Genomic DNA, 20,891 nt, shown 5'->3' with positions numbered 1-20,891 from the left:
ATACAAGGCAATACTGAGGAACGCTTTCTCTAAGGCACAAGGCAACAAAGATCCGGCAGGGGAGTGGAGGGTGGAGGAATTTATAAATGAGCCACGGGTGAATTACACTAATGAGCGCACTGGCCCTTTAAATCTTAAAGCTGCGGCGCGTGCGCGCCCTAGGGGATGGGGACACGAGCGCCGGAGGCAGGAGAAACACCCGGAGAGTGACGGACTGGGGCTCGCATGCGGGCGCGTCCCGTGATGCGAGTCTCAACCCCATGGGCAGCAGGTAAGGGGACCATGTGCTCACGGCCAGCATGTGCGGCCGGAGCGCAGAACGGAATAGATGATTTGAACAACCGTGCCCCACTGTATTTATAGCGAACCAAGATAAGAAGAGAGGGGGTGTAGCCATTCTGGTTTTCCGCTCATGTCCTCTCCAGATTTCTGATACCTTCCTAGACCCAAGTGGGAGAGATATAATAATTTCAGGAAAACTCTACAATATACCCATAGTTCTACGAGAGTTCTGGTAAAATTGGCAAAACTACCCCCAGCCACTCTGCTGATTGGAGGGGAATTTAATTTACCATTTTCCACAAATATGGACAGACACTCACTTTCACACCCGGATCCATCTCCTGTGATAACACGCTTATCCTCTTTCCTTAGGAATCTAGTTAGGCGCCATCATCTTTTTGACTTATGGAGGGTTCTTAACCAAAATAGTAGGGAGTACACTTTTTACTCAACACCGCATACCACTCACACAAGGATAGACATGTTTATGGGAAATCTCCTTGGCCTTAGACTAGCAGGCAGAGCCACAATTCATCCTATTAAGTGGTCTGACCACGCTCCTGTAACGTTGGACCTCAAACCGGCCTCTACACCATGTAAAGTTTGCCACTGTCGACATAACGAAACTCTGCTTAAACAAGAGGTCTATAGGATGAATTTGGAGACATGTTTGAAGTCATACTTCGAGCAAAATGTAGGCAGTGTGACTAGCTTTTCTACAGTATGGGAAACGCATAAGACTGTTTTTAGGGGCCATTGCATTTCTTTGGCTTCTAAACTTAAAAAAGACGCCATGGGAAGGACCAAAGATTTAGAGAGTAAACTTCTACTAATATAGGCCTTCTACTAATATCCTGAGACAAATAGTCCAGACCCGCAATGTCCTGAAGGAAATAGCAGTGGGGAAAGTGGAAAAGCTTCTTGTCTATATGAAACACAAATATTACGCCCGAGCTAACAAACCAATCACTCTTTTGGCGACGCAACTTAACTCCTTAGCCTCACACACAACTCCGCAAACCATTAAGGACACAACTGGCCATATAGCCTATGACCCTGAACGTATGGCTAATATATTCCAAGAGTATTATTCTCGGTTATACCACCTTCCTCCTTCTTTACCCTCAAACAAAACCCAGAGGGACAATGCAATTAAAGACTACTTAGGAAAATGTGGGTTACCAAAAATTACATCCAACGAGCTTAATGAATTAAACTCTCAGATTTAAGTTTAATTGATACCATTAAAGCCTTACATAATGGTAAATCGCCAGGTCCTGATGGACTATCTTACTTATACTACAAAACCTTCTCAGATATGTTGGCCCCCCCATCTATTAATACTGTTTAATTCCTTTCTTTCAGGTACACCTATTCCCCCCATGATGCTAGCTTCTCATTTCACTGTGATCCCCAAATCGAGCTAAAGACCCATCAGAATGCGCGAGCTATAGACCCAGACTCTTTACTAAATTCACACCTCAAACTATTCACTAAAATTCTGGCGGACAGCAACGTGGTACCCGGCCTTGTAAACAAAGACCAAGTTGCATTGTCATTCCGTCAGACGGGAGACTACACAAGGAGGGCCATTGACCTCATCGACATGTTAAATAAGACCAAGTCTTCATGCCTTCTTTTGAGCCTAGATGCAGAGAAAGCCTTTTACCTGCTTAGCTGGGATGATATGCGGAAGATATTCGCAACCCCTTAATATCCCTAACCAATCTCCACGCAGCATTGATTATGGGCATTTGTCAGGTCACCATATCAACACTTCAAAAACAGAAGCCCTCCCAATTAATATCCCTCCAACTGATCTCTTAAATTTGAAACAGACCCTATAACTATAAAAGGCAGGATACGTCCTTGGGTTACCTAGGAGTAGGTCTTACCCCCACATACAAAATATACAAACAGTGTTAGCAAAATGGGCCCCAATATCGCTCTTTTTAGGAAGAATAGCAGCTGTTACAATGACTATTCTACCAAAATTCCTGTATCTCGTAGAAACTTTATCCGTCCCCATTCCCAAAAATGCCATTAGAAAGTTCCGAGCTATGTTGTTTAAATTCATATGGAGGGGTGGGAGGCATAGTTTCTCTGCAGCGGTCCTACCTGCTAAAAGAAAACAGTCAGTTCGGAGGCCTGGCCATGCCTGATATCTATTAATATTACCTGGCGGTGCACCTCCGGAGAATTCCCTCATGGACCAGATTGTTGGCATATAACGGGTGGACTGAAGTTGAGAAGTCATGGATTGCTCCTATACACCCATCCTCTATGATATGGCCATTTACCCCCTGCACTGTCACAAGGAACCTTTTAGGGTCAATGACACTAACTATTAAAATCTGGAATGAGGCCTCACACTGATGTTGTTTAACCCTAATACCCCAGATAGCGATGACATCAGGACTATCTCCTCCCAAGATATTTTATCTAGCCGACTTGGTTGATCCCATCACTCGAAAGCTTCTAACCCTGAAATCTCTTGCTGACAAATTTCCCATGACAAGAGAGTCCCTATCTCACTACCACACCATTCAGGAACAGATCCCCCTTCCGCCCTCCAACTCCCTTTGAATTTATTTGTAAACAAGAAACCCCCACTAAAGGTCTAGTGGTATCACACGCCTGAGATACTGCACCACATTTTCCAGCAACTTTCACCCTCTTGTAATAGAGATATTGGGTCTATATTAGGGATCGACCGATATCGTTTTTTTAGGGCCGATACCGATAATCGGTGGAGGTTAGGGCCGATAGCCGATAACTTATACCGATATTCCGGTATAAGTTATCGGCTATTTAACCCCCTGCGACACCGCTGCAGATCATTGATTTAAAGCGGGCGCTTTAAATCAATGCACTGCAGTGGCTTTTGCGGTGCCATTTTGCGGTGCCATAGGTGCCGTTGGCTGTCCGGGCATGCTGGGAGTTGTAGTTTTGCAACAGCTGGAGGGCCTACTGTAGGTATAGTATATTATACAGACCCCTGTCCATCCCAGAACCCTGACTCACCTTCCCAGTTGCTGCAGGGACCGTCCGGGGATTGTGGTCCGGGCCATCCGTCCTTCCTGTAGTGTCCGGCGGCATTCCGGGTGGAGGGTGAACCGGTCCGGGCTGTCCTTCTTCTCCGGGGGGTCCTCTTCTCCACTCCGGGCAGGCTCCGGCCTAGTAACGCTGCATAGACTCCGCTGCGCAGCGACACACCTGACGTCACGGTGTAGCGGCGTCTATGCAGTATACTATGCCGGAGCCTGCCCGGAGTGGAGAAGAGGACCCCCGGAGAAGGACAGCCCGGACCGGTTCACCCTCCACCCGGAATTTTTTTTTATTGACTCGGAGGGTGGGGGAGGGGCCCGACCAGTATAGCGGTATTGGCAAAAATCCATACCGTGGGAGAAAAAAAAAACGGTATCTGGTTCATACTGGTATACCGCCCAGCACTACGGTGGGGGGTGCGACGCGGTGGGTTGGAGGGGGTCGTTCGCGGTGCGGGGCATTATCGGCAAGGTAATTGCTGATACCGATAATGCCCAAAATCGTGATTATCGGCCGATAATATCAGCCATACCGATAATCGGTCGATCCCTAGTCTATACCCCACATATTTTGGGACTGCCCAATTTCAAGACACTTTTGGCTGGAGGTGCAATTACTAGTTAGGAGGGTTATAAGTTCCCACATTCTACTGTCAGCAGAAACATATTTTCTAAACATCCCACCCAGTGGAATTAGTAACATTCAATCTAAGCTCTTTTTACATATACAGTGATCCTCCGACCTGCGATGGCCCCAACATACGATCATTTCAACATGCGATGGCCTCTCAGAGGCTGCATCAACATACCATGTTTTTATATGTCGGGGCCATCGCATAAACGGCTATCCGGCAGCGCAGACTGCTTCAGCTGCCCCCAGATAGCCATTTAATGTGCCCCGTGTGCTCCGGTGAGTGTCCCTCACCCGTCCTCTTCAGGCTCCGCTGCATGGTTGTCGCTCTCCTTCATCGCTATCACGTCGCTGCGCACGCCGTCCCGTCATCCAATAAGAGCGGCGTGCGTAGTGACGTGATATAATCTACTCAGCTTTTCCAGATTTCTGCAAATCCTACACCCTCATGTACTCAGCTTTTCCAGATTTCTGCAAATCCTACACCCTCATGTACTCAGCTTTTCCGGAATTCTGCAAATCCTACACCCTCATGTACTCAGCTTTTCCAGAATTCTGCAAATCCTACACTCTCATGTACTCAGCTTTTCCAGATTTCTGCAAACCCTACACTCTCATGTACTCGGCTTTTCCAGATCTCCATGGTTTCTGGCAGCTGTCTGGGGAACATTTATTTTCAGCCTCTTCTTGCACCAAAATGTACAGTGTAAAATCCACATGATTTAGCTGCCATGTGTGGCCATACCCTTAGGGTAGTGGGCTCTAAATTGTTGACCTCCAGCTGTTGCAAAACTACAACTCCCAGCATATCCAGACAGCAAACGGCTGTCTGGGCATGCTGGGAATAGTAGTTTTGCAAGATGTGGATGGCCACAGATTAGAGAGCTATGCGCAGTGATCTGAAAACTGTGGACCTCCAGATGTTGAATAAATAAAACTCCCAGCATGCCTAGACAGCAAATGGCTGTTTGGATATCCTGGGAGATGTAGTTTTGCAACAGCTGGAGGTCACCAATTTAGAGCCCATTACCCTAAGGGTATGGCCACACATGGCAGCTAAATCATGTGGATTTTACACTGTACATTTTGGTGCAAGAAGAGGCTGAAATGAAATGTTCCCCAGACAGCTGCCAGAGCGAGCATGGAGATCGGGAAAAGCTGAGTACATGAGAGTGTAGGATTTGCAGAAATCTGGAACAGCTGAATACATGAGAGTGTAGGATTTGCAGAATTCTGGAAAAGCTGAGTACATGAGGGTGTAGGATTTGCAGAAATCTGGAAAAGCTGAGTACATGAGAGTGTAGGATTTGCAGAAATCTGGAAAAGCTGAATACATGAGAGTGTAGGATTTGCAGAAATCTGGAAAAGCTGAATACATGAGAGTGTAGGATTTGCAGAAATCTGGAAAAGCTGAATACATGAGAGTGTAGGATTTGCAGAAATCTGGAAAAGCTGAATACATGAGAGTGTAGGATTTGCAGAAATCTGGAAAAGCTGAGTAGATTAGACTGTAGGGTTTGAAGAAATCTGTGTCCAGGCTGCAAAGCACAGAGCAGAGCGAGACTGCACACTGCACCTCCCCCCCCCCCCCCCCAATCAACCAATCACAGTGACTCAGCACTTTCATCAGCTGTTCAGGACACAGAACGTTTCAAGACACAGTTTTCGTAACCTGGTCTTGATAAAGGGGTACTCCGGTGGAAAACTTTGTTTTTTTAAATCAACTGGTGCCAGAGAGTTAAACAGATTTGTAAATTACTTATATTAAAAAATCTTAATCCTTCCAGTACTTATCAGCTGCTGAAGGAAATGCTTTTCTTTTTGGAACACAGAGCTCTCTGCTGACATCATGAGCACAGTGCTCTCTGCTGACATCTCTGTCCATTTTAAGAACTGTCCAGTGTAGGAGAAAATCCCCATAGAAAACATATGCTGCTCTGGACAGTTTCTAAAATGGACAGAGATGTCAGCAGAGAGCACTGTGCTCATGATGTCAGCAGAGAGCACTGTGTTCCAAAAAGAAAATAATTTCCTCTCTAGTATTCAGCAGCTAATAAGCACTGGAAGGATTAAGATTTTTTAATAGAAGTAATTTACAAATCTGCTTAACTTTCTGGCACCAGTTGATTTAAAAAAAAAAAAAAAAAAAAAGTTTTCCACCGGAGTACCCCTTTAACAAGACCGGGTTACAATCTGGTAATCTGCATAGATCCAGCTGTTAGGATGTTGTAAAGTCCAGATTTTCTTGCATTTTTCTTTTTTCTTGCATTTTTCTTTTTTCCTCCTCGCCTTCTAAAATCCATAACTCTTTTATATTTTGCTCTACAGACTAGTATAAGGGCTTGTTTTTTGCGCGACCAATTGTCCTTTGTAAAGCAGTCACTCATTTTACCATAAAATATATGGCGCAAACAAAAAAATATCTGTATGGAGAAAATGAAAGAAAAAAAACGCAATTTTGCTACATTTTGGAAGGTTTCGACTCCACGCTGTACACTTTATGGTAATAATGATATGTTTTCTTTATTCTGTGGGTCAATACGATTTAAATGATACCCATGATTACATACCGTATTTTTCGCCGTATAAGACGCACTTTTTCTTCCCCAAAACTGGGGGGGGGGGAAAGTCGGTGCGTCTTATACGGCGAATACACCCCTATTGCGGCGGTCCCTGCGGGGCCGGGACCCGCGGCTAATACAAGACATCACCGATCGCAGTGATGCCCTGTATTAACCCTTCAGACACTGCGATCAAAGCTGACCACCACGTCTGAGGGGAAAGTGACACTAACCCGGCTGTTCAGCGATTTCACCGCGGCGTCCCGAACAGCCCAACTGAATAGCCGGGTTAGTGCTTACAGGACACCGGGAGGGACCTTACCTGCCTCCTCGGTGTCTTCTCCGTTCAGGGATCCCCTGTATGGCCGGCGCTCTCCTTCCTCGTCATCACGTCATGCGTCGGTGTGCGTAACGACGTGATGGCGGCGACGGAGAGCGAGGATACCCGGCCGGCAGCAGAGACGTTCCAGAGCGACGGGGACACGGCGACAGCGATGGAGCGACATCCAGGGCAGCGGTGACGGGTCCGGAGCGGCGGGGACACGTGAGTATTACCTCCTCCTGCAGTGGTCTTTAATCTGCAGACCTCCAGATGTTGCAAAACTACAACTCCCAGCATGCCCGGACAGCCGTTGGCTGTCCGGGCATGCTGGGAGTTGTAGTTTTGCAACATCTGGAGGTCCGCAGGTTGAAGACCACTATTGTGTTCAAAATCTTTATTTTTTTAGATTTTGCACCTATAAATTGGGTGCGTCTTATACGCCGGTGCGTCCTATAGGGCGAAAAATACGGTACTTTTCTATTACTATACCGCTTTTAAAAAAAATCTAAAACTTTAACAAAATTAGTATGTTTGTTTAAAATCCACCTATAACTCATTGTCCCGTATACGGGGCTGTATCAGGGCTCATTTTTGTGCTGTGATCCGTCGTTTTTATAGGAACCACTTTTGCGTATATGTAACTTTTAAATAGTTTTTTATGAATTTTTTTAATATGATTTGACAAAGCAATTTTGGACTTTTCTTTTTTTTTTTACGTTTACGCCATTCACCATACAGGATCATTAGCATTGTATTTTGATAGTTCGATACCAAATATGTTTATTAATGCTTTTTGGGATCAAATGGGAGAAAAAGGGGCCATTAAAATTTTTATTGGGGGAGGGGCTTTTTTTTTTTTTTTTTTTTTTTTTTTTAACACTTTTTATGTCCCTACTGGGGACTATTTAGAACAATCCTTAGGAAATACTATTAGCACTGATCAGTATTATCGGCAATCTACTTCTCTCATCTGCTCGATGACAGACCGGAGAAGAAGACCAGGGATTAGAGATGAGCAAACTTACAGTAAATTCGATTCGTCACGAACTTCTCGGCTCAGCAGTTGATGACTTATCCTGCGTAAATTAGTTCAGCCTTCAGGTGCTCCGGTGGGCTGGAAAAAGTGGATACAGTCCTAGGAAAGAGTCTCCTAGGACTGTATCCACCTTTTCCAGCCCACCGGAGCACCTGAAAGCTGAACTAATTTATGCAGGAAAAGTCATCAACTGCCGAGCCGATAAGTTCGTGACGAATCGAATTTACTGTAAGTTCGCTCATCTCTACCAGGGATGTTTAGAGACCATATTGGTTGATGGGATTGCTGCAGCAGTGCCACGGGCGATCCGACCGTCCATTCAAACCCCCATAGTGCCGCAGATGCTTGATCTATAGTGATCACAGCATCTGAGGGGTTAATGGCAGACATCAGCACGATCACTAATGTCGGCCATTAACGGCAGGTCCCTGGCTGCTAATAGCAGCTGGGACCTCCCGTGCATCATGCGAGCACCGGTCCAGTGCTCACGTCCTGTACAGGACGTAAATGTACGTCCTGGTGCGTTAAGTACAGGAACGTACATGTATGTCCTGTATCGTGAAAGGGTTAATGTCAAATATCCTGTACATGGATAATATATAGATAAGTTATCTGCATTATTTACTACTCTGAATTGGCTTCTCCCCTGTGTGAATTCTTAGATGTCTAATAAGTGTTGATTTCCGAGTAAAAATTTTCTCACATTCAGAACATGAAAATGGTTTCTCTCCTGTGTGAGTTCTTAGATGTCTACGATGTGTCGATTTCTCAGTAAAACATTTTCCACATTCTGAACATGAAAATGGCTTCTCCCCTGTGTGAGTTCTTTGATGTAGAACAAGAATTGATTTCAAAATGAAACATTTCCCACATTGTGAGCATGAATATGGCTTCTCTCCTGTGTGAGTTCTTTGATGCTGAACAAGATTTGATTTCTCAGTAAAACATTTCCCACATTCCGAGCATGAAAATGGCTTCTCCCCTGTGTGAGTTCTTTGATGCTGAACAAGATGTGATTTTGTAGTAAAACATTTCCAACATTCTGAACATGAAAATGGCTTCTCCCCTGTGTGAGTTCTTTGATGTTTAAGAAGATTTGATTTTTCACTAAAACACTTTCCACATTCTAAACATGAAAATGGTTTCTCCCCTGTGTGAGTTCTTTTATGTTGAACAAGATATGATTTCTTAGTAAAACATTTCCCGCATTCTGAGCATGAAAATGGCTTCTCCCCTGTGTGAGTTCTTTGATGTCGAGTAAGATCTGATTTCCAAGCAAAACATTTCCCACATTCTGGGCATGAAAACGGATTTTCAACTGTGTGAACTTTCTGATGTTTCATAAAACAATTCTTATATTGTAAAGATGAAAATGGCTTCTCCTTATTTTGCTGAACATCCTGTGATGAATGAGAAGACAGGACCTGTATATAAGGATGAGATGACAGATCTTGGCTGTGAAGGGCTGAGGGTGTATCTGGGATAATGGAATGTTCTTCATATGTATCTTGTGTGATATCATCATCTGCTTTATAATCTGAAGATATAAGATTCTCCTCTGATCTCCTGGTACAAGAATCTGCCAAGAATAAGAGATTTTTACTATAAAATATACTGTGAAACAGAAAAAAAACATTGGGTGATGAAATAGAAAAAAATGCAATGTTGCAGATTTGGTATTTTTTTATCCCCACCATACAGAGTGATGACACAACTGACGTGATATTTATTCATCAGGTCAGTATCACCCAAATTGTACAGTTTTCCTTTTGTTTTACAACTAAAATGCTTTCCAAAGGTGGATTCTGGGATTTTTTCTTCCTCCTTTGATCCCAGTTATAATACAGTGTATTTGTGTCTATTACCTCTGAGCGCCGCTTTGTCCCGTTTTCATGCCCAGGACCCACACCCGGAAATGCTGTAGAACGAGTCTTCTTATTTTACTGTTGTGTTTAACCTTTCCCAGCATTCCATGCCCAGAGAAAACAAGCGTCATAAGTCACATGGTCTCCAGGGGGCGTGGCTATGCTGCAGTGGGCTTCAGGAGTTTGGTATTTTCTTTTTGTTCATGTCATTCAGGAACTGTCCAGAGCAGGAGAGCTTCGCTTCTCGGCCTTTTGGCTAAGATGAAGTGTAGAATCTGTTCTTATCAGGCAGTCCACTGGTGAGGATTGAGGAGCAGGTGTAACGGGGCGTTCCGGGGCTGGTACCACATAACCAGCTCAATGGCTACCCTGATGTGCCTAAACTCACTGGGAGAATGAGACCCACTGAGTTGAAGCTCTGCACCATTACTCTTCACCCTTGGTATCCCGGCCTTCTGGTTAGGATCAGGGATATTTTTACAGATCCGGCCGGATGACCCGGCAGTATCTCACTTCATCATCCACTTATTTATTTGTATGTCTCTTTTTACACTGTACCACGATTGTTGTGTCTATGTTCACCAGGATTGGTCAGGTTGCAGTTGCCCTTCTGGGTGTCCCTCCTGGCAGTCTAGGGGAGGTGTGTGCGGTCATCAGGTTCCTCACCTCCCTGTAACCCCCGGGTGTCTCGGCTTTGGCTGAGATGCCATCGGTATACGGCTCCTTGGCTGACACCTTGCTAACACCTCGGTTGATTCTGGGACCATTTGTAGCCTCCTGGCCCGGAGGTGAAGGGTAGGGTTATTAGGGGCCACTCACCTTTTGGAGAAGGGCTTGCGATGGACCGCATCCTCGTGCACATTATTTTAGTGTTTGCACTTTTTCTTGAACTTGGATGATAGAGAGCACGTGCCTCAGCTCTTAATAAGGAGAGATTTGCTATGGGGATTTTCTCCTGCTCTGGACAGTTCCTGATACGGACAGAGGTGGCAGCAGAGAGCTCTGTGGTCAGACTTGAAAGAACTACACAACTTCCTGTGGAGCATACAGCAGCTGAAAAGTACTGGAAGGATTAAGACTTTTATATAGAAATAATTTACAAATCTGTATAACTTCTGGCACCAGTTGAGTACCCCTTTAAGACACACAAAGTCTTGTTCCTATTTTTAAGACCCATATCTTGTACATTCAGCTTAAACTGCTTTAGCTGAACCATCCTTCCCGATAACATTCTCTTCCCTCAATTTCAGAATGAGACTATTGGGACCCCGACTTCTTCTCAGAACACAATGGCTACTAACTTCGAAGGTGATCCTAGTCTGATGTTCCTTTGGGGTCTTTGTGTGACTGATCGTCCGGCATCTAGGTCTCTTCCTTCTAGTCTCTGGTGAGCAGCAATGTTTCCATCCTCGGGTGTAATGATCATGGCTGCAGAGGGTGCGACTGGGCCTGACATAGAAGGGGGGCTCCTCTGGGGATCCGGGGTATATGTCTCAGCTCCTCGGGGGAGCACCGCTTCAACTGTCTCTGGTTCTGTCTCTCTCCCCTGTGATTTCCGCACCACTTGTATCCCGCAGACAGTGTTCTGGAGCAGCTAGTAATGTCTGCCAGGTACAGGCCACATGATCAGATCATCGAGCAGCCAACACCGGGTGACATCTGCCGGAGGACACAGCCGCTCTGGGGGAATGATGGGGAGAGGTTTGTATTCTACCATTGGCACAAACTGGGCATATACACAGTGTGGGGTGAACAGAGGGAGCAGAATAGTCTGCGGGGCACACAAGCAGCATAGTAATAGACTCACGTTAAGGAGACAGATTATCGGCACAGCTCCCAGTCGTCAGTGAGTTGCGGAGGGTAACTCTAGCATGAGCAGGCGGCTGGAGTTATAGGAAATCATTGTGGATAAATGCACAAAAACTTGGTGCTAAGTCTAAACGTGGCACTCACCCGTAAATACTGTGCAAGATTTCCAATATTAAAGTGCAAAAAAATATTCAAACATAACAATTAGTTACAGCTGTGTCACACTCTGCACTACCACACCAGGTCTGAGGATGCGCAGAGCGGGAAACAGCTGTAACTAATTGTTATGTTTGAACATGCCGGCTGCATCAACCTCTCGGCCTGAATGAATATCTTTTTTGCACTTTAATAAAGGAACTATTGCACAATAGTGAAGGGTGAGTGCCATCTGTTTTGTTGGACATAGTAATAGTGTGGGGGCATAGAAGGGCGACCAACTGTAGTAAGGGGACACAGAAGGACCTGTGGTCCAACATTTACCTTTCAGCCAAAAGGACTTTAGTTAAACCACTATCTCCCCAAAAAATAGCTGCAGCTGCTGAGGAGAATCTATGACTCTTCTCTACATTTAGTGTTTACTACTCACCTAGGCGGTTACCTGTAGGACTGTCCTCCTTATACTGTTCATCACAACTTAAATCTGTTTCTTCTTCCTTTATGTCTGTAGCATTAATATAGATCAGATCTTTTCCCGTAGTAATGTCCTCCTTATACTGCTCATCACCGCTCACATCTGTCTCTTCTACTTCCATTATGTCTGTAGCATTAATATAGATCAGATCTTTTCCTGTAGTACTGTCCTCCTTATACTGCTCATTACCGCTCACATCTGTCACTTCTTCTTCCTTTATGTCTGTAGCATTAATATAGATCTCATTTTTGCCTGTAGTAATGTCCTCCTTATACGGCTCATCAAGAGGACGGGGACACCTCTCTGGTGCTGTTCTCTTACTGGATCTGACTGTAGGGAACACATACAGAGACTGAATTCATTCTTTACATACAAATAATGAGAGGACGTGCGTATATAGTCATGTCTATTACCTGGTGATGTGAGGGGCTGCTGATCCTCCATCATGACCTGATCCTTGTACTGATCCTTGTGTCCTTCTACATACTCCCACTCCTCCATGGAGAAATAGACCGCCACGTCCTGACACCTTATAGGAACCTGACACATAATGATACAGTCATCACCCCGACCCCTCCAGTGGTGTTACTGTATAATGTCCCAGCATTCCCAGCAGTGTCACCTCTCCAGTCATCACCAGACCCCTCCATTACTGTATAATGTCCCAGCAGTGTCACCTCTCCAGTCATCACCAGACCCCTCCATTACTGTATAATGTCCCAGCATTCCCAGCAGTGTCACCTCTCCAGTCATCACCAGACCCCTCCATTACTGTATAATGTCCCAGCAGTGTCACCTCTCCAGTCATCACCAGACCCCTCCATTACTGTATAATGTCCCAGCAGTGTCACCTCTCCAGTCATCACCAGACCCCTCCATTACTGTATAATGTCCCAGCAGTGTCACCTCTCCAGTCATCACCAGACCCCTCCATTACTGTATAATGTCCCAGCATTCCCAGCAGTGTCACCTCTCCAGTCATCACCAGACCCCTCCATTACTGTATAATGTCCCAGCAGGGTCACCTCTCCAGTCATCACCAGACCCCTCCATTACTGTATAATGTCCCAGCAGGGTCACCTCTCCAGTCATCACCAGACCCCTCCATTACTGTATAATGTCCCAGCATTCCCAGCAGTGTCACCTCTCCAGTCATCACCAGACCCCTCCATTACTGTATAATGTCCCAGCATTGTCAGCAGTGTCACCTCTCCAGTCATCACCAGACCCCTCCATTACTGTATAATGTCCCAGCAGTGTCACCTCTCCAGTCATCACCAGACCCCTCCATTACTGTATAATGTCCCAGCAGTGTCACCTCTCCAATCATCACCAGACCCCTCCATTACTGTATAATGTCCCAGCAGTGTCACCTCTCCAGTCATCACCAGACCCCTCCATTACTGTATAATGTCCCAGCAGTGTCACCTCTCCAGTCATCACCAGACCCCTCCACTACTGTATAATGTCCCAGCAGTGTCACCTCTCCAGTCATCACCAGACCCCTCCATTACTGTATAATGTCCCAGCATTCCCAGCAGTGTCACCTCTCCAGTCATCACCAGACCCCTCCATTACTGTATAATGTCCCAGCAGGGTCACCTCTCCAGTCATCACCAGACCCCTCCATTACTGTATAATGTCCCAGCAGTGTCACCTCTCCAGTCATCACCAGACCCCTCCATTACTGTATAATGTCCCAGCATTCCCAGCAGTGTCACCTTTCCAGTCATCAGACGCCTCCATTACTGTATAATGTCCCAGCAGTGTCACCTCTCGAGTCATCACCAGACCCCTCCATTACTGTATAATGTCCCAGCAGTGTCACCTCTCGAGTCATCACCAGACCCCTCCATTACTGTATAATGTCCCAGCAGTGTCACCTCTCCAGTCATCACCAGACCCCTCCATTACTGTATAATGTCCCAGCAGTGTCACCTCTCCAGTCATCACCAGACCCCTCCATTACTGTATAATGTCCCAGCAGTGTCACCTCTTCAGTCATCTCCAGACCCCTCCATTACTGTATAATGTCCCAGCAGTGTCACCTCTCCAGTCATCACCAGACCCCTCCATTACTGTATAATGTCCCAGCAGTGTCACCTCTCCAGTCATCACCAGACCCCTCCATTACTGTATAATGTCCCAGCAGGGTCACCTCTCCAGTCAGCAGCTCCATCATCTTGTTGATAAGTTCTCGGATCTTCTGTTCATCCATTTCCTCATGTATCAGGGAGTGAGGTGGGGGCCCCGGGATTGGGCTCAGGGTTCTTCCCCATTCTTCACACACAGGGGCCCGACAGCGCCCACTAGAGGACTTCTTCACTACTGTGTAATCCTGTGTATGGAGAGACACATTAATATCACTACATACATTCCCAGAATCCCTCACCTCTCCAGTCATATCCATCTGTTATTACATAGATAAGAATGAGGTCATGTGACATCACTCCCAGAATCCCTCACCTCTCCAGTCATATCCATCTGTTATTACATAGATAAGAATGAGGTCATGTGACATCACTCCCAGAATCCCTCACCTCTCCAGCCATATCCTTCTGTTATTACATAGATAAGAATGAGGTCATGTGACATCACTCCCAGAATCCCTCACCTCTCCAGTCATATCCATCTGTTATTACATAGATAAGAATGAGGTCATGTGACATCACTCCCAGAATCCCTCACCTCTCCAGTCATATCCATCTGTTATTACATAGATAAGAATGAGGTCATGTGAATCACTCCCAGAATCCCTCACCTCTCCAGTTATATCCATCTGTTATTACATAGATAAGAATGAGGTCATGTGACATCACTCCCAGAATCCCTCACCTCTCCAGTTATATCCATCTGTTATTACATAGATAAGAATGAGGTCATGTGACATCACTCCCAGAATCCCTCACCTCTCCAGTCATATCCATCTGCTATTACATAGATAAGAATGAGGTCATGTGACATCACTCCCAGAATCCCTCACCTCTCCAGTCATATCCATCTGTTATTACATAGATAAGAATGAGGTCATGTGACATCACTCCCAGAATCCCTCACCTCTCCAGTCATATCCATCTGTTATTACATAGATAAGAATGAGGTCATGTGACATCACTCCCAGGATCCCTCACCTTTCCAGTCATATTCATCTGTTATTATAGATAAGAATGAGGTCATGTGACATCACTCCCAGAATCCCTCACCTTTATCCATCTGTTATTATAGATAAGAATGAGGTCATGTGACATCACTCCCAGAATCCCTCACCTCTCCAGTCATATCCATCTGTTATTATAGATAAGAATGAGGTCATGTGACATCACTCCCAGAATCCCTCACCTCTCCAGTCATATCCATCTGTTATTACATAGATAAGAATGAGGTCATGTGACATCACTCCCAGAATCCCTCACCTCTCCAGCCATATCCTTCTGTTATTACATAGATAAGAATGAGGTCATGTGACATCACTCCCAGAATCCCTCACCTCTCCAGTCATATCCATCTGTTATTACATAGATAAGAATGAGGTCATGTGACAACACTCCCAGAATCCCTCACCTCTCCAGTCATATCCATCTGTTATTACATAGATAAGAATGAGGTCATGTGAATCACTCCCAGAATCCCTCACCTCTCCAGTTATATCCATCTGTTATTACATAGATAAGAATGAGGTCATGTGACATCACTCCCAGAATCCCTCACCTCTCCAGTTATATCCATCTGTTATTACATAGATAAGAATGAGGTCATGTGACATCACTCCCAGAATCCCTCACCTCTCCAGTCATATCCATCTGCTATTACATAGATAAGAATGAGGTCATGTGACATCACTCCCAGAATCCCTCACCTCTCCAGTCATATCCATCTGTTATTACATAGATAAGAATGAGGTCATGTGACATCACTCCCAGAATCCCTCACCTCTTCAGTCATATCCATCTGTTATTACATAGATAAGAATGAGGTCATGTGACATCACTCCCAGGATCCCTCACCTTTCCAGTCATATTCATCTGTTATTATAGATAAGAATGAGGTCATGTGACATCACTCCCAGAATCCCTCACCTTTATCCATCTGTTATTATAGATAAGAATGAGGTCATGTGACATCACTCCCAGAATCCCTCACCTCTCCAGTCATATCCATCTGTTATTATAGATAAGAATGAGGTCATGTGACATCACTCCCAGAATCCCTCACCTCTCCAGTCATTTCCATCTGTTATTACATAGATAAGAATGAGGTCATGTGACATCACTCCCAGAATCCCTCACCTCTCCAGTCATATCCATCTGTTATTACACAGATAAAAATGAGGTCATGTGACATCACTCACAGAATCCCTCACCTCTCCAGTCATATCCATCTGTTATTACATAGATAAGAATGAGGTCATGTGACATCACTCCCAGAATCCCTCACCTCTCCAGTAAGGCGGAAGAGTATCTGTAGGGTGAGGTTTATGATCCTTTCGGCCATCTTGTTCCTGTCTCTCTCCATGGTTGATGGATCATCCAGGAGAATTCTCTTATATAGAAGATATCAGCAGAGGATCCTGGATTGGAGAAACCTGAAGGGAAGAAGAGGAGACGATGATAAATGGCGGCTGCTAATAGAAACAACAACAGACGGAGAAAAAGACAAATACACAGAAAGTTCTGGATCTTGTGATCTTCTTCCTTAAGTCATAAAACCTTGTGGACCTGAAGGGGTTAATAGTAATGTCCCCTCCCCCAGCGCTCCTGATGTCACCACAACCGTATATACCTCCACCTGCAGACTGTACAGGAGCCGTGTGCTTACAGGACCTGCGATGATGTCACCGTCATGTGATCAGTCACATGGAGGAGGAGGAGTCACATGATCAGGGGCTGCTGCTCTAGGCTCATCTGCTCAGTGTATGCAGGACTCTGCTGTGCTGGTTGTGATCGCTGCTGGATGAGCTGAAGTTATGTGTATGCAGCAGAGCTGTGTGTGTGTGATGTGCGTGGTGCAGAGCTGTGTATGTGTGTGTTATATATGTCTGCAGCAGAGCTGTGTGTAATGTGCATGTAGCTGAGCTGTATGTGTACACAGTAGAGCTGTATATGTGTAATGTGCATGTAGCTGAGCTGTATGTGTACACAGTAGAGCTGTATATGTGTAATGTACATGTAGCTGAGCTGTATGTGTACACAGTAGAGCTGTATATGTGTAATGTGCATGTAGCTGAGCTGTATGTGTACACAGTAGTGCTGTATATGTGTAATGTACATGTAGCTGAGCTGTATGTGTACACAGTAGAGCTGTATATGTGTAATGTGCATGTAGCTGAGCTGTATGTGTACACAGTAGAGCTGTATATGTGTAATGTACATGTAGCTGAGCTGTATGTGTACACAGTAGAGCTGTATATGTGTAATGTACATGTAGCTGAGCTGTATGTGTACACAGTAGTGCTGTATATGTGTAATGTGCATGTAGCTGAGCTGTATGTGTACACAGTAGTGCTGTATATGTGTAATGTGCATGTAGCTGAGCTGTATGTGTACACAGTAGAGCTGTATATGTGTAATGTGCATGTAGCTGAGCTGTATGTGTACACAGTAGAGCTGTATATGTGTAATGTGCATGTAGCTGAGCTGTATGTGTACACAGTAGAGCTGTATATGTGTAATGTACATGTAGCTGAGCTGTATGTGTACACAGTAGAGCTGTATATGTGTAATGTACATGTAGCTGAGCTGTATGTGTACACAGTAGAGCTGTATATGTGTAATGTGCATGTAGCTGAGCTGTATGTGTACACAGTAGAGCTGTATATGTGTAATGTACATGTAGCTGAGCTGTATGTGTACACAGTAGAGCTGTATATGTGTAATGTACATGTAGCTGAGCTGTATGTGTACACAGTAGAGCTGTATATGTGTAATGTGCATGTAGCTGAGCTGTATGTGTACACAGTAGAGCTGTATATGTGTAATGTACATGTAGCTGAGCTGTATGTGTACACAGTAGAGCTGTATGTGTGTAATGTACATGTAGCTGAGCTGTATGTGTACACAGTAGAGCTGTATATGTGTAATGTGCATGTAGCTGAGCTGTATGTGTACACAGTAGAGCTGTATATGTGTAATGTGCATGTAGCTGAGCTGTATGTGTACACAGTAGAGCTGTATATGTGTAATGTGCATGTAGCTGAGCTGTATGTGTACACAGTAGTGCTGTATATGTGTAATGTATATGTAGCTGAGCTGTATGTGTACACAGTAGAGCTGTATATGTGTAATGTGCATGTAGCTGAGCTGTATGTGTACACAGTAGAGCTGTATATGTGTAATGTACATGTAGCTGAGCTGTATGTGTACACAGTAGAGCTGTATATGTGTAATGTACATGTAGCTGAGCTGTATGTGTACACAGTAGAGCTGTATATGTGTAATGTGCATGTAGCTGAGCTGTATGTGTACACAGTAGAGCTGTATATGTGTAATGTACATGTAGCTGAGCTGTATGTGTACACAGTAGAGCTGTATATGTGTAATGTACATGTAGCTGAGCTGTATGTGTACACAGTAGAGCTGTATATGTGTAATGTGCATGTAGCTGAGCTGTATGTGTACACAGTAGAGCTGTATATGTGTAATGTACATGTAGCTGAGCTGTATGTGTACACAGTAGAGCTGTATGTGTGTAATGTACATGTAGCTGAGCTGTATGTGTACACAGTAGAGCTGTATATGTGTAATGTACATGTAGCTGAGCTGTATGTGTACACAGTAGAGCTGTATATGTGTAATGTACATGTAGCTGAGCTGTATGTGTACACAGTAGAGCTGTATATGTGTAATGTACATGTAGCTGAGCTGTATGTGTACACAGTAGAGCTGTATATGTGTAATGTGCATGTAGCTGAGCTGTATGTGTACACAGTAGAGCTGTATATGTGTAATGTGCATCTAGCTGAGCTGTATGTGTACACAGTAGAGCTGTGTGTAATGTGCATGTAGCTGAGCTGTATGTGTACACAGTAGAGCTGTATATGTGTAATGTACATGTAGCTGAGCTGTATGTGTACACAGTAGTGCTGTATATGTGTAATGTACATGTAGCTGAGCTGTATGTGTACACAGTAGAGCTGTATATGTGTAATGTACATGTAGCTGAGCTGTATGTGTACACAGTAGAGCTGTATATGTGTAATGTACATGTAGCTGAGCTGTATGTGTACACAGTAGAGCTGTATATGTGTAATGTACATGTAGCTGAGCTGTATGTGTACACAGTAGTGCTGTATATGTGTAATGTACATGTAGCTGAGCTGTATGTGTACATAGTAGAGCTGTATATGTGTAATGTACATGTAGCTGGGCTGTATGTGTACACAGTAGAGCTGTATATGTGTAATGTACATGTAGCTAAGCTGTATGTGTACACAGTAGAGCTGTATATGTGTAATGTACATGTAGCTGAGCTGTATGTGTACACAGTAGAGCTGTATATGTGTAATGTACATGTAGCTGAGCTGTATGTGTACACAGTAGAGCTGTATATGTGTAATGTGCATGTAGCTGAGCTGTATGTGTACACAGTAGAGCTGTATATGTGTAATGTACATGTAGCTGAGCTGTATGTGTACACAGTAGAGCTGTATATGTGTAATGTACATGTAGCTGAGCTGTATGTGTACACAGTAGAGCTGTATATGTGTAATGTACATGTAGCTGAGCTGTATGTGTACACAGTAGAGCTGTATATGTGTAATGTGCATGTAGCTGAGCTGTATGTGTACACAGTAAAGCTGTATATGTGTAATGTGCATGTAGCTGAGCTGTATGTGTACACAGTAGAGCTGTATATGTGTAATGTACATGTAGCTGAGCTGTATGTGTACACAGTAGAGCTGTATATGTGTAATGTACATGTAGCTGAGCTGTATGTGTACACAGTAGAGCTGTATATGTGTAATGTACATGTAGCTGAGCTGTATGTGTATACAGTAGAGCTGTATATGTGTAATGTGCATGTAGCTGAGCTGTATGTGTACACAGTAGAGCTGTATATGTGTAATGTGCATGTAGCTGAGCTGTATGTGTACACAGTAGAGCTGTATATGTGTAATGTACATGTAGCTGAGCTGTATGTGTACACAGTAGAGCTGTATATGTGTAATGTACATGTAGCTGAGCTGTATATGTACACAGTAGAGCTGTATGTGTGTAATGTGCATGTAGCTGAGCTGTATGTGTACACAGTAGTGCTGTATATGTGTAATGTGCATGTAGCTGAGCTGTATGTGTACACAGTAGAGCTGTATATGTGTAATGTACATGTAGCTGGGCTGTATGTGTACACAGTAGAGCTGTATATGTGTAATGTACATGTAGCTGAGCTGTATGTGTACACAGTAGAGCTGTATATGTGTAATGTACATGTAGCTGAGCTGTATGTGTACACAGTAGAGCTGTATATGTGTAATGTACATGTAGCTGAGCTGTATGTTTACACAGTAGAGCTGTATATGTGTAATGTGCATGTAGCTGAGCTGTATGTGTACACAGTAGTGCTGTATATGTGTAATGTGCATGTAGCTGAGCTGTATGTGTACACAGTAGAGCTGTATATGTGTAATGTGCATGTAGCTGAGCTGTATGTGTACACAGTAGAGCTGTATATGTGTAATGTGCATGTAGCTGAGCTGTATGTGTACACAGTA

The 20,891-nt window shown here is 44.4% G+C and overlaps 1 protein-coding gene and 1 pseudogene across 1 annotated transcript in view; one reads left to right on the top strand and one right to left on the bottom strand.

Annotated features, from left to right (window-relative positions):
* LOC130308049 (zinc finger protein 420-like) overlaps positions 1 to 20,891 on the bottom strand; it is a 125,091-nt gene that overhangs the window by 39,717 nt on the left and 64,483 nt on the right. The window contains exons 9-12 of the mRNA XM_056552233.1: positions 14,343 to 14,459; positions 12,598 to 12,724; positions 12,140 to 12,514; positions 8,544 to 9,458 (exon numbers count right to left, since the gene is read on the bottom strand). Of these exons, the coding sequence (XP_056408208.1) occupies positions 8,544 to 9,458; positions 12,140 to 12,514; positions 12,598 to 12,724; positions 14,343 to 14,459 (1,534 nt within the window). The remainder of the gene's footprint in view (positions 1 to 8,543; positions 9,459 to 12,139; positions 12,515 to 12,597; positions 12,725 to 14,342; positions 14,460 to 20,891) is intronic.
* On the top strand, positions 9,981 to 10,151 carry LOC130344585 (U2 spliceosomal RNA; annotated as a pseudogene).

Source organism: Hyla sarda, chromosome 1, assembly GCF_029499605.1.
Source record: "Hyla sarda isolate aHylSar1 chromosome 1, aHylSar1.hap1, whole genome shotgun sequence".
Classification (NCBI taxonomy): Eukaryota; Metazoa; Chordata; class Amphibia; order Anura; family Hylidae; genus Hyla; species Hyla sarda.
This window is presented reverse-complemented; position numbering and strand designations above follow the sequence as displayed.